General features: G+C 42.3%; 2 protein-coding genes across 5 annotated transcripts; one reads left to right on the top strand and one right to left on the bottom strand.

Annotated features, from left to right (window-relative positions):
• The first annotated feature begins 471 nt into the window (after positions 1 to 471).
• On the top strand, positions 472 to 2,511 carry epdl1 (ependymin-like 1). The gene is made up of 6 exons (XM_079465125.1): positions 472 to 656; positions 780 to 814; positions 1,327 to 1,461; positions 1,677 to 1,863; positions 2,202 to 2,289; positions 2,373 to 2,511. Exons 1-6 carry the CDS (start codon positions 581 to 583, stop codon positions 2,485 to 2,487), a joined length of 636 nt encoding a protein of 211 aa, XP_079321251.1. The 5' UTR covers positions 472 to 580; the 3' UTR covers positions 2,488 to 2,511.
• A 566-nt stretch (positions 2,512 to 3,077) lies between these two features.
• On the bottom strand, positions 3,078 to 19,272 carry dctn1a (dynactin 1a). 4 transcript variants are annotated; one of them, XM_079465088.1, is made up of 30 exons: positions 19,095 to 19,272; positions 16,369 to 16,620; positions 16,023 to 16,104; positions 15,912 to 15,943; positions 15,156 to 15,173; positions 14,557 to 14,580; positions 13,292 to 13,345; positions 11,733 to 11,876; positions 11,207 to 11,404; positions 9,442 to 9,646; positions 9,296 to 9,374; positions 9,039 to 9,198; positions 8,841 to 8,945; positions 8,548 to 8,739; positions 8,359 to 8,469; positions 8,132 to 8,284; positions 7,175 to 7,335; positions 6,836 to 7,004; positions 6,660 to 6,728; positions 6,361 to 6,573; positions 6,113 to 6,274; positions 5,899 to 6,030; positions 5,700 to 5,825; positions 5,405 to 5,547; positions 4,928 to 5,091; positions 4,735 to 4,832; positions 4,463 to 4,652; positions 4,311 to 4,384; positions 4,151 to 4,240; positions 3,078 to 4,069 (listed from the first exon to the last, which is right to left on the bottom strand). In XM_079465088.1, exons 2-30 carry the CDS (start codon positions 16,594 to 16,596, stop codon positions 3,932 to 3,934), a joined length of 3,714 nt encoding a protein of 1,237 aa, XP_079321214.1. In that variant the 5' UTR covers positions 16,597 to 16,620; positions 19,095 to 19,272; the 3' UTR covers positions 3,078 to 3,931. The 4 variants fall into 4 exon arrangements, with proteins under 4 accessions (XP_079321214.1, XP_079321215.1, XP_079321216.1 ...); XM_079465089.1 differs by lacking the exon at positions 15,156 to 15,173 and having other exon boundaries at positions 19,095 to 19,239; XM_079465090.1 differs by lacking the exons at positions 13,292 to 13,345; positions 15,156 to 15,173 and having other exon boundaries at positions 19,095 to 19,239.
• Between the last annotated feature and the right edge of the window lie 291 nt (positions 19,273 to 19,563).

Here is a 19,563-nt window from a genome sequence, read left to right as displayed (position 1 = left end):
CATTTTGGGGTTCTAATGGGAAATTTGGCGTTTCCATCACAAGCAAAACTTCATAATGCGAATAAAACCAGTGACGGACACCCGCTTCATGACGCTCACACTTCTGTTTCATGAGTCTCATGTTTCTGTTCCTCAAACTGCCAGACACGATTAGATTTAAAGTCTAACATCTATATGAGATGAAATATATATGAATCCAGCTGATTTATGAAGGGTTAATGAGCAATCATTTCGCTAATGTGGGATTTCACTGCATTCTGGGACATGCTTGTGTCAGACGCACAGCCCTTAAAAACGTCTAAAGTGATTCTGAACACGTCTTGTCACGAGAAAAGTAACAACAGCATGATGATGACATCATTAAACAGATGTTTATCTTCATATTTGTATACATGCATTGTTTTAAATCTTTGGATCTCTCTGTTGTGTTGTGTTGAGGTGTTATGAGAGTTCACACACACACACACACACACACACACAGAAAACCTGCTGCGCCAGATGACAAACAAGGAAGTGTGCTCACACACACACACACACACACAGAGCTGTTGGAGTTCTCTGAGCGGCTCGTCTGGAGATCATGAAGTCACTGCTTTGTTTGGGTCTGTTAGTGTTTGGGACAGGAATGGGTTTGGGACAGAAGCCTCATCCATGCCGTAAGTGTGTGTTTGTGTGTTGATGCCTTCAGTTGTTTGTCACAATCCTCTTGTTCGTCTCTGACAGCATATATGTGTACAGAAGAATAATAACAGAATGTGTGTTGTGATCTTTATTGACAGGCAGTCCTCCTCTGCTCTCTGGAAGTATGACTGTGGTGAGTGACACAGCGCTTCTCCGGTGTTTTCATTATGACATTTGAGCTCCATTAAAGTGATGTTTGGCTTGACGCAGGAGCCCATAAACTTGTTTATTCATTGAACTGGTGAACTGTTGCACAACCAATCATAATACTGAAGAGTGACGTCACTGTTGCTATGACAACAGAAGCACGAGCGAAGCTTTGAGTCAAGTCACATATCAAAAGTTTGCTTCCAAAATGAGAGAATGAGTCCGTTTTTATAAATGTTCAAAAATCATGTTTTTGTTGTGTTAGTTATTACGGCTTAAATCAAAACAAACCAACTCTTGTTTGACTGATATTAATGGGAATGTTTTGAAAAGATTTCAGATATTCGTATCGATTATCGTGTTTTATATGTGAATATTCTTCATCTGACGTCAGTGGTCTTCGGCTGAATCTTTTGCTCATTAAACTCACAGGGATGTAACGTGTTCATTGTTTTCTGAATGTCACATGTAAGATAAACATTCATCTCTCTCTCTCAGACTGCTAAAGATGGCCAGGCTTGGGCCTTTGCTAAATATCGCTATGATGCTTTTGGCCAGCGCATTCGTTTATGGGAATTTGGTAAATCTGACAGCAAAACATTTCATCTGAATATGCTGTTCCTGTTTCGAGAGGTAAAGCCACACAACATCATCTTCATCATTTCTTAAAACAATTAACTTGATTTCATGAAAGAATGAACAGAGGCTTATAGCCGTTTGATTAATAATAGGAACGTTCTGTTGAAAGATGTCACCCAGCATGCATTGCAGCACAAAGCGTATTTTTTGTTACCCTTAAGATGACTGCACGGTCCGTAATACCAACGGTCTTCATTGGTTATTTCTAGGGTGTGGTTTACAACATCGACTACAGAAACAAGACGTGTCAGAAGAACATCCTCCACACGACCTTCCACCCGTCAGAGATCCCACGCAACGCCTCGCTGATGTCACAGGTGATTCTGGGCGGTTCCTCTGCGCCCGGTGAAGGTCTGCTGGTCAACACCTGGACAGGTGTCGTGCCTGAGACTCAAGGTGAAGTCACGTGCCTGTTAGTGTCAGGGACCGCTGAAGTGGTGTTCTTTGTTTTCCCACATGTTGATGCTCTTGAGCAAAGCTTTTCCAGAGTGACGTTGTGTTTACCAGCACGTTTACGTCAAGAAAGAGTTTTGACATTAACTTGACTGCGCAGATCATTCACTCAGATACAACAAACACCTGCTTCAGGTCATGGTTACACACAGAATATGTGTGAATTTCACAAAGAATACAATTTAACATTGATTGAATGAAATCTATTAGACACAATAACACATGCAGATGTTCTAGTAGTTTGTTGTTTTAATGACGACTGAATGTTTTTACATGTGCAGGTAAATATTTGGCTACAGTAACAGAGTTCGGCTGCATCCCCGTCTCTTTATTATACTACACACCACAGACGGGCTGGATCGTCACCAGGTGAGAGAAAGTGCACGTGGCTTAAGACAATGTACATTATGTCTATTCTTATAATAATTGAATCAAATGACATTTTCTTTCAGCTATTTTAACGCAGTAACAGGAGTCGAGGACCCAGAGCAGTTCATTCCTCCGTCCTTCTGCGCAGACATACAGACAGAAGAAGAGAGACTCGATTTCTTCAGTGTGTTTCTCTAAAACAAAATCAGTTTAGCTTGAAATCAAACTGGATTTAGACTAACAGACACGTGTTATATTCTGCTGTCGCTGGTCTTGAGTTTAGGGAAGAGCTGTTTTGCAGCAGTGTGACCCCAATATAATTCTGTAATAATCATTTAGCATTTGTAACCATTTAATCGTTTATAAAGCGAATAAAATATTTTCTCCAACAATCACAAAATGTTTATTTTCAGCTATGGCTCCTTTATTCATGGGCGGTGATATAGAAAAGAAATGGGTCATTAACACCCAATGGAAACAGGCTTTTTTATTGCTGTCGCCATTCAGAAATGTATCAAATGCATAAATTATGAAAGCATTTCAGGTCCGTCATCATGAAACGGAGCTCATACCGAGGAACACTACATAACAAACCATTTGTTCTATTGGAAGTGTTTATTTGTGCAGGTGTTGTCTGAACCAGAGCCGTTGAATATGAGAGTTACGACACTCGGTCATGTGGTTCATGGCACCAAACATAACAGTGCTTTCAAGCGATTTAAATAGGTTAGCGGAACAGACAACAGCAACTGGATTTGCTAAATAAAAACACACCGTGAACACGGATTACTGCGTTGACTACATTTATTGCAGCAGTTTATATTGGGAGTAAATATGAATATGTTTGTGTCTTAATTGAACATTTCACTTAAACTGCCAAGTCGTGGAGATGTAAATCCATGCAGTTATTTCAGCAACGGCACAGCTAATGCGTTTGACATACAGTGGAAGGAATGAGCCTCAGGACACTTCACTTCCGCAGCCCATTCTTCCTGTGGAGGTTTACGTGAGTGTCATGACTCTCTTATTCAAGGTTTTCAGCTCTATTTATAAACATGGAGTCAGATTGTTAATAGATCAGATCCCTTGAAGATTTTCTGGATGAGTCTTTATTAATACAGCGAGTGATTGATGCAAAACAAGTCAAGTGTTTATCATTAAGACCTAAGTGATCTGTAAGCTCTTCACGACAGCGAGGACGTGTGTCAGACCGGAAGCTCCTTCACTAAATCATACAAATGTTTTTAAGAAATTGCATAAGAATAAAAAATTTCTGGATATCATTCAAAAGACTTCCAAATGTTTACTGTCAAAACAAACACGACGGCAGAGATATTTGTGAAAGTGTTAGCTGTGTTTCTGCTGGGATTCATTCAAATGATGTTTATGTGAGGAACACGACACTCACAACGGAGGGTTTACAACTTCCGTTCTTAAAAACCAATAACGTGATGACACGAGTTTAAATGAATTGAAGTGAACGAGTAAATCTTGACACCTTCTATGACCGATCATCAAGAGTCGAGCGGCTCTAAAGTGGACGTGTCTTTGGCAGTGAAAGTCTGATGGGTTTCCTGAGTGATCGGTGGAATCTGATTGGAGGTGGCCGCTGTCGCTCACTGCCGTGCACCGGCGCAGCTGATTACGTCATCAGGAGGCGGTGCACGCGCTGCAGCTGCTGCTGCGACAGGACGAGGCAGTGCGTCTGCTCGTTGCCACGGGAACAGGGAATCATCACCTTGCCGACCAGCACGTCTCCGCTCTTCCGTTCTTCTTTGGCCTGAAGGAGAAACACATGAGCGATTACTGAGACGTCAGCGTTTAGCTTCGCAGACACGTCGGGTGAGTTTGTGTATCACACCTTGAGGAATGAGGCGGCCGGGAACGTGGCGAAGTCAGACGGCACGCGAGCGCCGGGCTGCTGGGAGACCATGTGCTGCGACACTTCGGCCTGAAACGAGAAAACATCATCAAGTCACTGCCGCAGCACACATGTGTATCACGGAAGTAATCAGACTGACCTTCAGTTTATCCAGCGTCTCTTTAACAGAGTTCAGTCTCGCCGTCTGCTCCAATAACTGAGCGCTCGCACTCGCTGCAGACAGACACGCAGATATTACACCACGTCAGACAGACAGAGAGAGACATTACACACTGAGAGAGAGAGACAGACCTGGTGTTTTGCCAGTGATGTCCACTACTTTGACTCCAGCGCTCATCTTCAGCAGGGTGTTCAGCACTAGATCTGTTTTACGGTAAAGTGAACCTGAAAGTGCGTCTGATGTGATTCCCTCTCTGGCCGCCGTCACGCTGGACACTCTCAGAGGAGGGAGAGACGCCAACTGATCGCGCATCTTCTCAGCCTGATCACACAGAAACACTCGCGTCAGCATCTGCACATCATTCTCAATGTAATCCTGAGCGCTAACGCTTTAAAGAAAACACCTTGAGTCTGTAGTTTTCAGTCTTCAGATGTCTGATAGCGAGTCGCTGAACGTCGATCTGTTGTTTGAGGAGAGGAGAATCCACCACCTGAACTACACCTGCAGACACACAGAGAGAGAGAGAGAGAGCGCTCCGGTCAAACTCATACACGACCCACCCGATGACAAGCATCTGTCTGTGTGTGTGCACGAACCTGCTGCCGTTCCCGTGACGATAGAGGCGATGCCAGACGCCTGCGGCCCCCGGATGCCCTCAGCAGCTCGTGGTTGGTTGTTGATTCTCTGTTTTAACTCCGCCTTCTCGGATTCCAGCTGATCGATATCAGCCTGCAGCGCGTCCATGGTCTCCTCAAACTCTCTGGATAAACACACAGAACACGGTCAGCGTCCCAAAACCATTCACACAGTTTCAGATAGAAGTTTCATCACACAGTGAAAAAACTACTACTTTGATTTGAAAGATCTTCATTATCTTCAGCTTACGCCGTGTCTACACCGGTCGAAACGCAACATGTCATCCTGCTAGTTCTCTAAATTGTGATGAGCTATTATGTCTTTTGTCTTGTCTTGTCGCCTGAAGTAGACACGGTGTAAGAGATGATTCCTTTAGGATATTCTGTCACACAGAGAACTTCAACTTTCATTGAAGAAAAACAACATCACACACTCACTTCTCTTTCTTTTTGAGCAGAGAGAGAGCGTCGTCTAGTTTGGTCTGGATCTTCTCCACACGATCGTCTGCGTCTTTGGTGGACGTGTCCAGCTTCTTCTCCAACAAACTGAGACGGACGTTGGCCTCGCTCAGCTCCTCTCCCTGTTTGACACAATGATGTCATGATTTATTCTCAAGAACAGCACTGAGCTCACAGAAATCTAAACATGTGCACAGCAACGGTCATGTTTCATGTCACAGCCGCATCTGTATGACTGATCCAACTGAAGAATGAAAAAGGCAAACGCGGTCACCTTGATTTTGAGTGATTTTTTCAGTTCTTTGATGACCGTTTCTCGATCTTCCAGTTTATTGCCCAAACCTTCAGCGTCCGTCATCTCAGCTCTCACTGCAGCCGCACGCATCTCCACTGGAGGACGCTGCACACACACACACACGTGAGTCTTCAGGAGATGTGATATGTGTGATGATAATGATGATGTGAATGTGTACCGCTCGCTGAGGCTTCTCGGCATCATACTCTCCCTCCTGCATGGCGGTGGCCATCTTGTTCATGGTTGCTATGACAGCAGAGCAGGACTGACGGAGACACTCATAAGGGTTGAGCCCGTGGGAGCCATACACCTGTCACACACACAATTTACTCTTTATTTATTGACACATCAATGTGTGATGTACATGCGTGTGTGTGTGCGTGCGTGCGTACCTGCTCCACAGCTTTAAACATTGCATCTTCCACTTTAGTTGCGTTCAGGCCCTCGGGTTCAGCCAGAGGTGCGATCATCTGAGCGCCAGCAGCCGCCACTTCCTGCAGGACTGCCACGGCACGCGTCAGCTGCTTCCTGCAGTCCGCCAGCGTCTCGCTCACCTACACAAACACGCACGTGACATCACATCCTGTGCACCACACAAATGCATCATCACAGCCGCAGTGACGTTTTGTGTATCTGATACCTCGGGACTGAAGGTGAGAGCTGCAGGTATCCCCGGTGCGTCGGTTCCGGGCATCCTCCGGCGGATCTTCTTACAGAACTGCTGAATATCTCCGCGGGAGGTGTCCAGGTCCTTCAGTAGCACAGAAAGCTCCGACCCTTCCTGTCCCGTCTGCAGAAACGCCCGCAGACGCCCAGCCTCTGACCCCATGCAGTCAAGAGCACTCTGAGTAAACTACAGGCGACAAACAATAGCGGGATTATTCTCTCTCTCTCTCTCTCTCTCTCTCTCTCTCTCTCTCTCCACGTGTGTGTGTGTACCTTGATGTGATCAGACAGTTGTATGGTGCAGTCTTCAGGTTGTTCAGAGAGATGAAAGCTGTAGAGTTGCTGGAGAGAACACACAACTGTCAGCTCATTGTTTCATGATGTCATTCAGAAGAACACAAATCTGTCAGAATGAACTTCAGTGTGTGTGTGTGTGTGTGTGTGTGTACCTGGTAGTATTTGATGGCTTTAGTGAGCGCCTCCACTTGAACGGTCTCATCCAGCTGATCTTTATGAAGCAGATCGATGAGAAAGTCCAGAGAACGCTCGTGAGCGCTCATCTCAGAGTACAGCGTCCCCATCCGCTTATACACCTCCACATCACACTGACTCAGAGCTCTGACACACACACACGGACAGACATGACAACGTGATTTGAGAATGTTTCATACGTTCACTTTCATTAACACAGCGTTCTCTGATCTGCGCCATCTGAAATCGTGCTCACGTATACACAAGTTTGTTTACAATGATGCTCATAGTGAAGAGTCACAGTGATGGAGACGTACAGCTGATATTTGTGCAGCGTGGCCTGCAGCAGACTCAGAGAATAAACCAATCCAGACGCGAAACTCAGCTGCTCTCCGGCCGGCCCGCGGAGTCCAGCGCGCTCTCCTGAAGCTCCGTTCAGATCGAACTTCTCCTGAGCCTGTTTACTGATCAACTCGGCCTGCAACACGACGTCACATCATCACATATAATGTACATAACAGATTTATGTAGTCTCCCAGTCATTGACTTTATTAAACTTGTGTTATTTACAATCCCGTTGTAAAACATTCTTTAGACAAATCCACATTTAAAAGAGGGGCATTTATAAGAATTTTTTTGTGTCTTTTTTATGCAATCAAAAATTCTGTGTTTGAAAGTAAAAAATAAATATTTGTAATGAAAAAAAAGATTAAAGAAAAGAGTTTTCAACTCTCAAAAAATACAGTAATATTTGTAGTTTCATGATGAAAAGTTTTTCTCAAAGAAATGCAAATAATTTTGTTATTAATTTCAGATTTTTTTGCAATCTTTATTTTTTAATTACTAATTAATTTGTTTTACTCTTAAACAAAGAATTATTTATAGCATAAAACTCCAAACATTTATACCCATAAACGGCGTCGGGTCACATTGATCCCTTTATTATTTTGTGGTGAGTTGATGATAAAATTGTTAACTTGTAGAAAACTGATAAACTCTTGGAACACAAGAATTTGACTAATATAGTAATACCATAGCAAACTACAGTAGAGTAAAGCGCTGAAAATACAGAACTCAAACCTCAAAAAGGATTTAAATGAATTTGGGAAAAACAAAAGAGGATATGGCTCTAATTTATCCATTTGTGCCTGTGCTACAAAACCTCTGCTATGTGCAAAAAAAGCTAACGTAAAACCCTGAGCGTTAAACTTCAATCCGAGCGTTGTGGCTTTCGCTTTGACATCAAGAACAGATTGAACATTCGGCTCTGTTACCTTGCATATGAGTCTGGGGATCAGCAGCAACACAAGGATGCAGTCGTAATCTCCTCCGTGTCTCAGGAAAGACTCCGGCATGAATGATGTCAGGAGAGCCACCTGCCGGTTCGCTTGATTTACCTCCATCTTACGGAGCTCCATCTCAATGGCCTACACACACACGCACAGTTGAGTCGAGTCTCTGTGAAGTCACATGGCATGTGATGACCGAAGAGTAACTGTACCTTCGCGTAAGCTTTGGTCTCTGCAAATTTGATTTTAAAGTCAAAGAGCTCCGCTGCTGGCTGCTGCTCCACAGTGGTGCTCTGCTGATTGGTCAACTCTCGATTCACTTCCTGTTTAACAGAAAAGAGGTGAAATATGAATGGCGTCACTCAATCAAACCTCGCACGTGCCAAGTGCATCTCACTGACCTGTAGGTGCGAGGTGAGTTCTCTGTATTTGTTGATCGTTTGCTGATAGTCGGCCACGGTCTCTTGGGCCGCCTCCACTCTCTTCTGAGCTTCTCGGACTCGTGCTCCTGCCAGGTCTAGTTGCTCGCGTAGCTCCAGCTCCGTCTCGCGGCCGTTCTCCTGCAGCTCATCGTTCATCTCATTTATTGCTTCCTGTGACGCATGCCAGAGTTCAATGGTTATCCGACTGTGAGCTGTCTCTTGTGTTTCTCATATATTTCTCAAACAAAGCTCATTCTGATTCTGTGTCTCACCAGGTCGCTGACAGTCTCTCTGAGCTCTCGCACTTTCTCCTCCAGGTCTAGATTTCTCTCGGTCAGCGTCTCGACCATCTCCTCGGCCCCCAGAGCAGCATCCACCTGAGACACAAGCGCACACACACACATGTGATGAAAAGGTATCAGTACACATGTCAATCAGAGAGTCCTAGTTCTTCTCTCTCTCACACACACCTGCTCTTTAAGCTCATCTACGGTGTCTTCTGCCTGCTTCATCTCCTCCTGAAGTTTCTCTTTCTGTGCTCTCAGTGTCTCCAGCTCGGAGTTCTTCTTCTCCATGTGTTTCTGAAGCTTAACATGCTCCTGCTTCTCAGACGACGACAGATCTCTCATTCTGAACACACACACAGACAGCACGGCGGTGAAGATCAAGTCTCGTGCTCATTGTTAACCAGCCGCGGGAAACAGGAAATGACACGTGAGGGGTTTACCTGACCAGAGCTTCTTTCAGACGGCCGTTCTGCTCCTCTAGCTGTTTCACTTGGTAACTGGACGCGGCTCCGTCAGATCCTGCAATGAGACAGACGGGTCAGCGGGTCACGTGATGTTGGTGCACACGCTTGAGGTCTTCACGTACCGTTCTCCTCGATCTCGTGCTTGATGATCTCCAGATCCATGGTGAGCTCCTCCACCTTCTCCTTCAGACTCTCCACCTCCTGCTGGAGCGACTCGCCTTTCTCCTCCGCCATCTCTTTGTCCAGCGTGGCCATCTCGATGGCGTCTGCGGTATCTGCCATCTCCTCCATGTAGCGATCTTTAGCCTCCAGGGCCTCGCGAGCCTCCTACACGATGACATCAGCGCATGTTTACACCACACAGACAGGTTCAGTCAAAGCTGCTCCAATCAAAGACACAACGTCTGGTTTAATGATCTGTCAATATATGATCTCATTCATACTATGGTCTGTTTGTATACTGGATTCTGATTGGCTGGAAGGTCTGCATTAAAACCATTTAGTTCCAGTCAGTTTGATCAAAATGTTTCTAAATAACCGTTATTGTCAGCGGTCTGATCAAAAAAGACACTGTAAACGTCAACAACAGTTTTAATGTGGCAAATGTCCACAGTGTAATAGGGATAATCCGTATGTGCTAGCCGTACATTAATGGATATCCTCCGCTTCGCATCCTTTATTGTGCGGCTAGCCGTGAGTTATTTCTAACATATGTCATGTTTACACTGATGGTTTTCATTAGGGCTGGATTTTAAGACCATTTTGGCGATTCGATTCTTATATAGGTGGTTTTCATTAGATTCTAAATTGATTAGTTGTTAGTATTTCATTTAAAATATTAGTTTTAGTCCGTATGTGAATATACAAGCTGGTAACTGAAAACCCCCTACACAGCTAAATGAATGAAATACACATTCACGTTTACAGTATAGTTTCACAAAACATTTATTTTAAAATAAAAACACTGTAAATGTGCAACATTAAAATCACGAACAACCTGACACGTTTAACAATTAAAACTACAATGAAATAAATAATGGCGCCATCTTCTGGACGAGAGGCGAAACACAGATAATATTCTCTGAAGCACTAGCGTTCAAGGATTTCTTGAATCGATATGGTTTCTTTAAATTGAAGATCGATTCAAATCGAAGAATCTATATTGTTTACTCAGTCCTAGTATTCATGTGTACACAGAAAAAAATGATTTCTGCTGCTTGTCTAATCTGAACATAATTTTTGTACAATTTTGTCACAACATGAATTGTTCATGTTCAGTTATGTAACTTAATCCGTTCATGTTGCCACTACATACAGTAAATGATTTGTGTTGTGTTAACATATGGCTGACCATTATTTAGAACAGCGTGGCCTTTGCTTAGGTCGTCGGCAGTTACATTTATAAATAAGAATTTCTGTTACGTTTGGTTAACTTTATATCTTGTTAGAAATAAAAGAACATTTTATGTCACATCAACTTAAACACTTAAAATGTGGAGAACGTCAAATGAAAATATGAAACGTTAACATATAAAAATCATGTTTGTTTAACAATCACAAATTTGGCAACTTGAACATAATAATTGCTTCCAATGTTTCCTCATCTGTAAGTCGCTTTGGAAAAAAGCATCTGCTAAATGACTAAATGTAAATAATGAAATGATGCCGAGTAAACTTAACTTTATTATGTGCAACCGATGCACATCAGTTTTTCATGTTAAAACACAGTTTATTCAGTGTAGGTCAAGACGACTCGCACCAGCCGGATGAGTTTTTAGCTGTTGTTCTCAGGGAAGAACGGACCTCAGAAAGTCACGACTGACCAATCAGAATTGAGTATTCCAGAGAGCCGTGTGATAGGTGTTGTTACGTTAGCGGTTTCTGTACCTTCTTGGCCTCTTTGAGTTGCTTCTGCAGGTCGTTCTGTTGCTCCTGCATCTTGATCTTCCACTCCTGCAGCTGCTCCATCTGAATCTTGAATTTCTCCATCTCCTTCAGCTTGACTTTATCTTCTGAACGCTTCATCCTCAGAGTCTCCAACTTCTCCTCCAGATCCTTCACCTGAGCTCGAAGAGACTCCTCCTCCTGCACACAGACACATTCATCACAGGCCACTTTATCTTTCTGTGTCCTGGACGCCAGCGTACCAGCTTCATAAGTAGCAAATCATCAAAATAAAATGAACAAGATACAAATCAATATTAAATACAGTAAAGGAGAAAACTTGTATAAACGTCAGTGATGGTGACTATAAAAGTAAAACAATGACGGCCAATCAAAATCCATTTCCAGTGGAAAGGGCACACGCATTTAAACTGACACTACAACACATGAGGTGAGAATAAAGATAGCGCTGATATAAACATTGTTACGGTTCTTCATTCTTGTTCTAACCGGGTCAAAGGTCACTCACTTTGCTCGTGGTTGTGGGGGCACTGGGGGTTCCACTGGGCTGTGGTACGACAGGAGCGCCCAGTGCCGTCTGCGATGAGGAAGTGGACTCCTTTTCCACCAACACAGATTCTGAGAACCCGGAACTGACGGATGGACGTCCAGTCTGCAAAACACAAGAGGATTATGAACCGATGATGAAACCACGGGGATCCCCGAGAAGACACTCTAATGAGTTCTGTGCAGCAATTTTCAGCTGGGATCAGGTCATGACTGTCTTACGTTCACCTCCTGTGACTGGATTTCACATCTGATGTCACTGACCACACCGCAGATCAAGTGTATGGTGTTAGTTCTGGCAGGTCACGCGACTCAATAAAGCTTGTATCAGCTGATCCTCCTCTACCTATAGAACTATGATGCAATCACAGAATCCATTTTAAAAGCAGCTTATCGCATCGCATTGCTAAGGAGCAAATTACCCACCTCCATCCCCAGTTCCACTTCACATTTACAATCTGGACTCCACTTCTGTTATTCCTTTTCATAAGTCACAACTATATTTTAATTATGTGTTACGCTTAAATGTTTTTAGGAACTCATGACATCTGCTTGTACAGTTTCGTTTACCCTGAGGGGAGTTATCGCTGCTCTTCTTCATGCTGGCTACATGGATGGGCAGGGTGTTTTCGCCCAGAACAGAACCATACCGCCAATCTAAACTGTATGCTAGTTGTCAATCATTTTCTTCCGCCAATCTAAACTGTATGCTAGTTGTCAATCATTTTCTTCCGCCAATCTAAACTGTATGCTAGTTGTCAATCATTTTCTTCCGCCAATCTAAACTGTATGCTAGTTGTCAATCATTTTCTTCCGCCAATCTAAACTGTATGCTAGTTGTCCGTCCTTTTCTTCTGCCAATCTAAACTGTATGCTAGTTGTCCGTCCTTTTCTTCTGCCAATCTAAACTGTATGCTAGTTGTCAATCATTTTCTTCCGCCAATCTAAACTGTATGCTAGTTGTCCGTCCTTTTCTTCCGCCAATCTTAACTGTATGCTAGTTGTCCATCCTTTTCTTCCGCCAATCTTAACTGTATGCTAGTTGTCCATCCTTTTCTTCCGCCAATCTTAACTGTATGCTAGTTGTCCATCCTTTTCTTCTGCCAATCTAAACTGTATGCTAGTTGTCCATCCTTTTCTTCCGCCAATCTTAACTGTATGCTAGTTGTCAATCATTTTCTTCCGCTAATCTAAACTGTATGCTAGTTGTCCGTCCTTTTCTTCTGCCAATCTAAACTGTATGCTAGTTGTCAATCATTTTCTTCCGCCAATCTAAACTGTATGCTAGTTGTCAATCATTTTTGATGGTAGTGAACCTGACAGAACTGTACTGTATGTATGTTTGGCCTTTCTGGCTTCAGTTTCAATGTAAAGTGTGAAACCGTACAACTTTCTTAACAAGCTTTTTTTGTACAGAGTTGAGTTGAATGAGAAGTCAGGCAGTGACATCAGTGTTGTGATGCTGTGAAACACACGGTGTGCAGACCCTCAGAACACCTAATGAGGGGATCTGACACGTACCATAATGAGAGAGGGGAGAGAGCTGGAGCTGGAGAGACGACTGGGAGTGTTCCACTGTTACACACAATAACATCACAGCTCAGGTGGAGGTGCAGGTAAAATGCGTGACATCAGATGTTTAAGAACGCATGTCCGTCAACGTGATATTACACGACTGAAAACGACACACAGACTGTGACAGCTAGAAAGTGTGGTTTCGTCTAACATCCGCTGAAGTAATGCAGTATTGAGATCTTATTTCACAGATACTCTTGTTTCATATACAGTACATATAGTCATATTTTATGGTAGTGCAGAAACAACACCTAGCACAGAAATTAATACTTAAGGACCGAAATGTGAATTGTTTTTCTTTTCCGTTGTTGTACACAGATGAAGTGGGATGTTGCGATTGGATGACAATGCTGCTCGCTCCAAGGTGTTTCACTGGGACTTTAAAAGTCTCTGTAATTGTTTTACGTCTTGGCATAATTTCAACTGAAAAATGCAATGAGCACGAGACATATCGATGGGCCCCCGCCCCCTTTTAAAACAACCAACCGCTTATTGTCAACGATCGTGACTCCACGGATTCTAAAGCGGATTTGATTGGACAAGAACTTTAATGAGAGGCTGAAGTGTAGCATGATGTCATTGAATTTCTAGATTTGTTTTAAGCGCACGTGGCAGACTATCGGTTTTGAACGCTTATTAAGTGTTAATAAGTGCATTAACTGCCCTATACATCTTTAACGTAATATTGATATTTCAAAATAGCAAAAATAAAATAATGAAAAGTATCTCCATAAACTTTCAAATAATTTAACAGATCACCACTGAATATTCAAGTATTCTACTGGTGATTTCACAGAAATAAAAATAATCCCAATGAGTGACATTGTTTTAAGGTAAACATCAAGCATGAGTGAAACAAACACGGATGGCTCAGCAGTGAGTGTTGAAATGTGCGGTGCTTTTCATTACAAATTGAAGAAATATGACAACCACGAGAAAAAACACTTTGACGGACACGCGACCTCAGCTCATTTCAGGAAAACCAGAATAATTATTAGTGTTTTAGCAGCTGATAAGGTGACTGCACACAGGGTACGAGAATAAGGAAGTTCCGATTGAGTACAATGCATTGTGGGATACAGTATCTCAGGTTTTCAGGCTACATTCAGCAAAAATATTACAAGTAACGTTGCATAACTCCATCTCAAACACAGTAATCATAGATAACACCAGACATTCCCAGAATGCTTTGCTGCTGTGTTCAGGCTCACCTTGGTACTACGACGCACAGCAGTCTGAAGGACGGCGGAGGGAGGAGTGGTAAGTAGAAAACACACACAAGACGCAAAACAGGAGAGGGAAGAAACCAGACAAGGAGAGCACACATCAGAGGAAATATATCAGGAGAACCACAGAGAACACTCAGATGAGAAAGATGCAGTGTTATACACTTGAAGAGCTGTAGAATCCGAACATCGTTCATAAAACAATCACAAAAGATACTGATATGTGTGTGCGAGATCATTGTAAATCTTTCGTGACTGAGCAAAACATTTTTCTTCAGCCATGTCATCTGAAGAAGAGACACTGTCTCTGCACGCGGCGAATACACTGACGTCATGAACCAATCAGCATCTTTTCTGACTGCAGTGACACAAGCAACATCCAATGAGAAGACACCGCGTGGTCGTGCAAACGTGCTGTATGAGTATTTCCGTGAGATGTTGTCATGCCAAACCACACCATTCCATTCAAACCAAATTCACACCAATGATGGAAAACCCAAAAGTATGAATAGAAACACGAGTCGTCTGATGAGTGAACTGCTCCTCAGATAATAAAGAGTGACGTGAGGGAACTGATGTTCTACCTTCTTGGCTGCTGGAGTCTGCTCATGATGTTAGCAAAGAGTCAAAACACACACAAGAATCAACACAGTTGAAAACGCAAACGCTATATCAATAAAATCCTATTATTGGCCCCAGAATCATGTGAAATGGTGTAAGTAAATATAATAGACCTATGTGTGAGGTTAACTAATAGCGCACCACTATTTATTTTTGTTTTTGCAATGAAAACTTGTTATCCGGCTGCATCAAGGCCATTGACGTGAAGCCCTGATCTGCGTGATGAGGGAAAACAGGGAAGGAATCATGAAAGCAGAATTCTACGGCGTGTCCTCTGGTTGTTCTGTCTGTCTATGAGATTAACATGTTACAAGCGTCTCATTCATGGATTTATCTGTATCTTTCTGAACACATGAACTTCATCCACAGAGCTGTTCTGAGTTTATTATACGAGCGTTTCACTGTTTGAGTGAAGCTACTGTCAAGGGGCGGACTAGACATCTGGAGTACCGGAACTTTTCTCGGTGGGTCGTTAACGTATGGGGCCAGAATGGACGCTTGGGCCGGACAGACGGATGTATTATAAACGCGAATGCACGCAACGCGAAGACATTAGCGAATTGGACACGTATGCATGTTACACAATGACATGTTACATACCACACGTCTGTCGACAGAAATGGTGGAGGGCCGATGCCATCAATTACATGTAAAAGACTGGCTGTGTTGACCGACTGAGCGCGAGTGAGAAGTGATTAAAGAGAGGATAGTCATCATACCTGCTTCACTGCTTTCCCCGTCTCGTGGATCTCTGAAATAAGACAAAACAGTGTGATGTATCTGTGAGGACTAAAGCAGATGTGGACATGATGGGAGTAAACCTTTCTTACCTTTCTTGGGCAGTTTGGACACAACTAAGTCCGGGGTTTCTGGAGACGTGGCGGAGCTGCCTCCATCATCCATGAGCTGAATCTGAAGACGGAATAACCAGATGAAGAGATTCATGAGCCGGTCTGGCGATGTTACTGATATAACTGATTGACTGAATCACGGGTCATACCGAAACTCACATTTGGGTCCATTGCATGAAATGTAATAATACTTAAAGAAACCTTTAATTTCCAAACATGATCACTATAAACAGAGCTGCATCTTTAACTGTAAAAAAGCCTTTCAAAGAGTGAATTAAGAACTATTTCTTATTAATTTGAAAACACGTGCAGTCCTGGTCCTCACCTGAGACTGTCTGACAAATATCCCATGATTCTCCTCACAGGTGAAGTAGCGTTTTCCCTGCACCGTTCCATCGTTCTTTCCTTTAGGCTCGTCCAGAATGACACCCACCCATTTCCCCGAGGCGAAGAGAGTGGCACCGATGTACGCCACTGTCCCACGCTGACCCTTACCGATGACCTCCACCAGAGAGCCCACCTTCACCGGCTTCCCCCCGCCGTCAGAACTCATCCTGCTGATCACACTGCTCGACAACTGACGACACACACACAAATAAAATACACTTTTAATAAATCTGCAATACATCCTGAAATGATCCACGGCGTTGTGTAAAGCAACAGTTTGCAATAATTGTCTAGTTTTAAATACGTCAAAAAGCTTTAGCAGCTCTAAAACGTGACTCAACTTTTATTTATGTAGCGCTTTTAATACATTTTCCTTTTTATAAAGCAGCTGTACATAAGAACATGGATGAGGACGCGCATAGACACGGCCACTATCCACTAGTTAATCAAAGATACAGTTATTATGATGGATGGAAAAAATTACAAAATGTGACGCCACATATACTTGTGCGGCCATTAATATACCTGGGTGGACCAGACTGTTAAAATATATAGAGCACACATTTTCTGTTCTCTGCATTTCTACAATATGAATCGTAAACCGCAAGAGATGACGGTGAGAAATATCTGTATGAAAAACATGAAGGTCTCAATGAACAAACACAGATGATCTTTGTCTACGGGCTGATATCATGTGCTTTATACAACAACACACAGAGTTCAGATGTCCTCCGGTCATCACATGCTTCAGGAAGGCAGACCCGCTGTTAACATCGGTTTGTGTTTGGCTAGTGTCTAATAATATAACTATTTATATTTAATTTTCAAAACACAAATCAAAATTGTGTTATTTTTACTCACCCACATGCACTTAAAGTATTCTCGTTGCTTCAAAGAAATTCAACTGAGCCACTTTGAGCAGATGGACCGATTTAATGATGTCTTTAGCACTTTTCTGGACCTTGACAACAACTATAACCATGATGTCTATGAGGAGGCCTGGAAATCTCTCGGATGTCACCAAAAATATCTTTACTTGTGTTCCCAAGACGCCGGGAGTTCTTAAAACATCTTGAACGTCATGTGGGTGAGTAAAAATAACACCATTTTAATGTTGAGATGAAATTTTCCTTTAAGATGAAACCGTCTATAATCACAGACAGCATAAAGCCAGAAGAGAAATACGTTTGACCACCACACTTGAGTCTGGAAGAGAATACAGCTCTTGCACACGCTTAAACGTCTGATCATTAAGCTTTCTGGAGGACCACGAAACAGAAAAATACTTCTCCGTGATACGGGTTTGCAGGTTTGAATATAATAAACATTAAAATGATGACAATATGAACGAAATGTGGCAAACGACGGAGGATTCATCTGATTTAAAGTTACCTGAATATTCTTCAGTCGGGAAAAACTTTAAAGCGTGAACAGAGTTAAATGTATATGCACTCACCCGAGGAGTGCAAGAGTTTCTCCGTGACATAGACATGTTCCTTTAGATTATTCTGGAAACAAACTCTTTCTCATCTGCTTTGAGAGCGACTCTATTTACTTCTGCAGATGGAAACACTGAACGTTCTGTCATATGACAACCTGAAGCACATGATGAGACCGACGCAGTCTTTAGAAACAGTCTGTGTCTGATAATACCATCCATCCTCTACACCACCTATTTCTACTGAGGTTCGACAGAACGTTTGTTTTTTTACACCATATGACTTCATATTAAAGCTGCAATATAACGTCAATGTGAAAAATGTGATGATTTGAAATCAATTTTAATGATATCAGTATATTAACAAAATTACAATAATATAACATTGCACTCTTTCAGGTAAGGGCGTCATTACTAGTAGGGTTGTGCTATATTGTGGAAAAATGTGATATGCGATAGAATGCGAAATAATGCAATATTCAATATGCGTTATGATTTATATTTTTCTTAAATCAATGTAAATTGTATTAAAATATTTTTAAGTAATGATAAAACCAACATATATTTTATATTATTTTTGGGAAAAGAAAGCATCACTACAGCTTCTGCAATGTTTTACTGTTGAATTAAACACATCTGACATTTTGGACCCGTATTGTTGCACAGTTGCTTCATCATCCCCATATGTCATGTCATATATATATGTGTGTGGTGGGACATTTTCACACCAAATTGTCTAGACAAACTGTTGCATAAATCTTCCTCACATGTGTGAGCATAAACAACCTCTACTGTCACGTGATTGATATAGATGAAACACAGGAACCTGACGCTTGAAATAAACGCTTACATTATAACAACATCAATGTAAACATCGACACGTGTCACTTAAACAAACAAAAACCGACGATAGTATAACCATAAAATAGCAGCACCGATAAAGAATGTGCCTTTCAATGAAAGTATATTTAATCATTTCTGAATTTAGCATTAGCTGTCATGCTAACAGCTCGCTGATAATAAAGCATCGCTGAGAGGAAAGTCTGAAGTCGAGTCATCAGTAGAAACACATTAAGAAGTGCAATTAAACGACTCCATTCGATGTTTATTGCGTATCTATGAGTTAGTCATGGTCGGGGTATCTCAGGCGATCGCTCTGAGGCGTTTCCTCGGCAACGGCCACTTCATGGTTGCCAGGGAGACGAGCGATATAATCGCGCGCTTACCTGAAGACTTCGTAGAAGTGTGTGACTGACAGCTGCCGCACGCGAGGTGACGCGCCGATGTTTGTGATTCGACGTGAAAACTGACCGTTCGCGATGACCGCGGGGAAAACACGCGTCGCTGACCTGACGCGTCGTCACGCCTTGATACTTCCGGGTCAGACCACGTGATCAACTGACAACCCACACTTGCGATCTTTGCTTTTTTATCTTTTTTTATTAATATAAATCTTTCTTTGAAAGTAACAATATTATACAGATCACACAATTTTGGTTGTTTATAAGCAATAGAGATTTTTTAAGTTAATAAATTACAGTTAAGTGCAGATTTTACAAACTTTTGTTTATGAATGTTAATTTGCCATGTAAAATATAGAAATTCACCACATAATCAAACATTTTACATTCATTAGTATATGAACACATAATATCTTTAAGAGAAAACATATAAACAATATTTTTATGGGCAAAT

The sequence above is a fragment of the Barbatula barbatula genome, assembly GCF_947034865.1.
Source record: "Barbatula barbatula genome assembly, chromosome: 1".
Classification (NCBI taxonomy): Eukaryota; Metazoa; Chordata; class Actinopteri; order Cypriniformes; family Nemacheilidae; genus Barbatula; species Barbatula barbatula.
The sequence above is the reverse complement of the archived record's forward strand: the minus strand, read 5'-3'. Positions and strand labels throughout refer to the sequence as shown.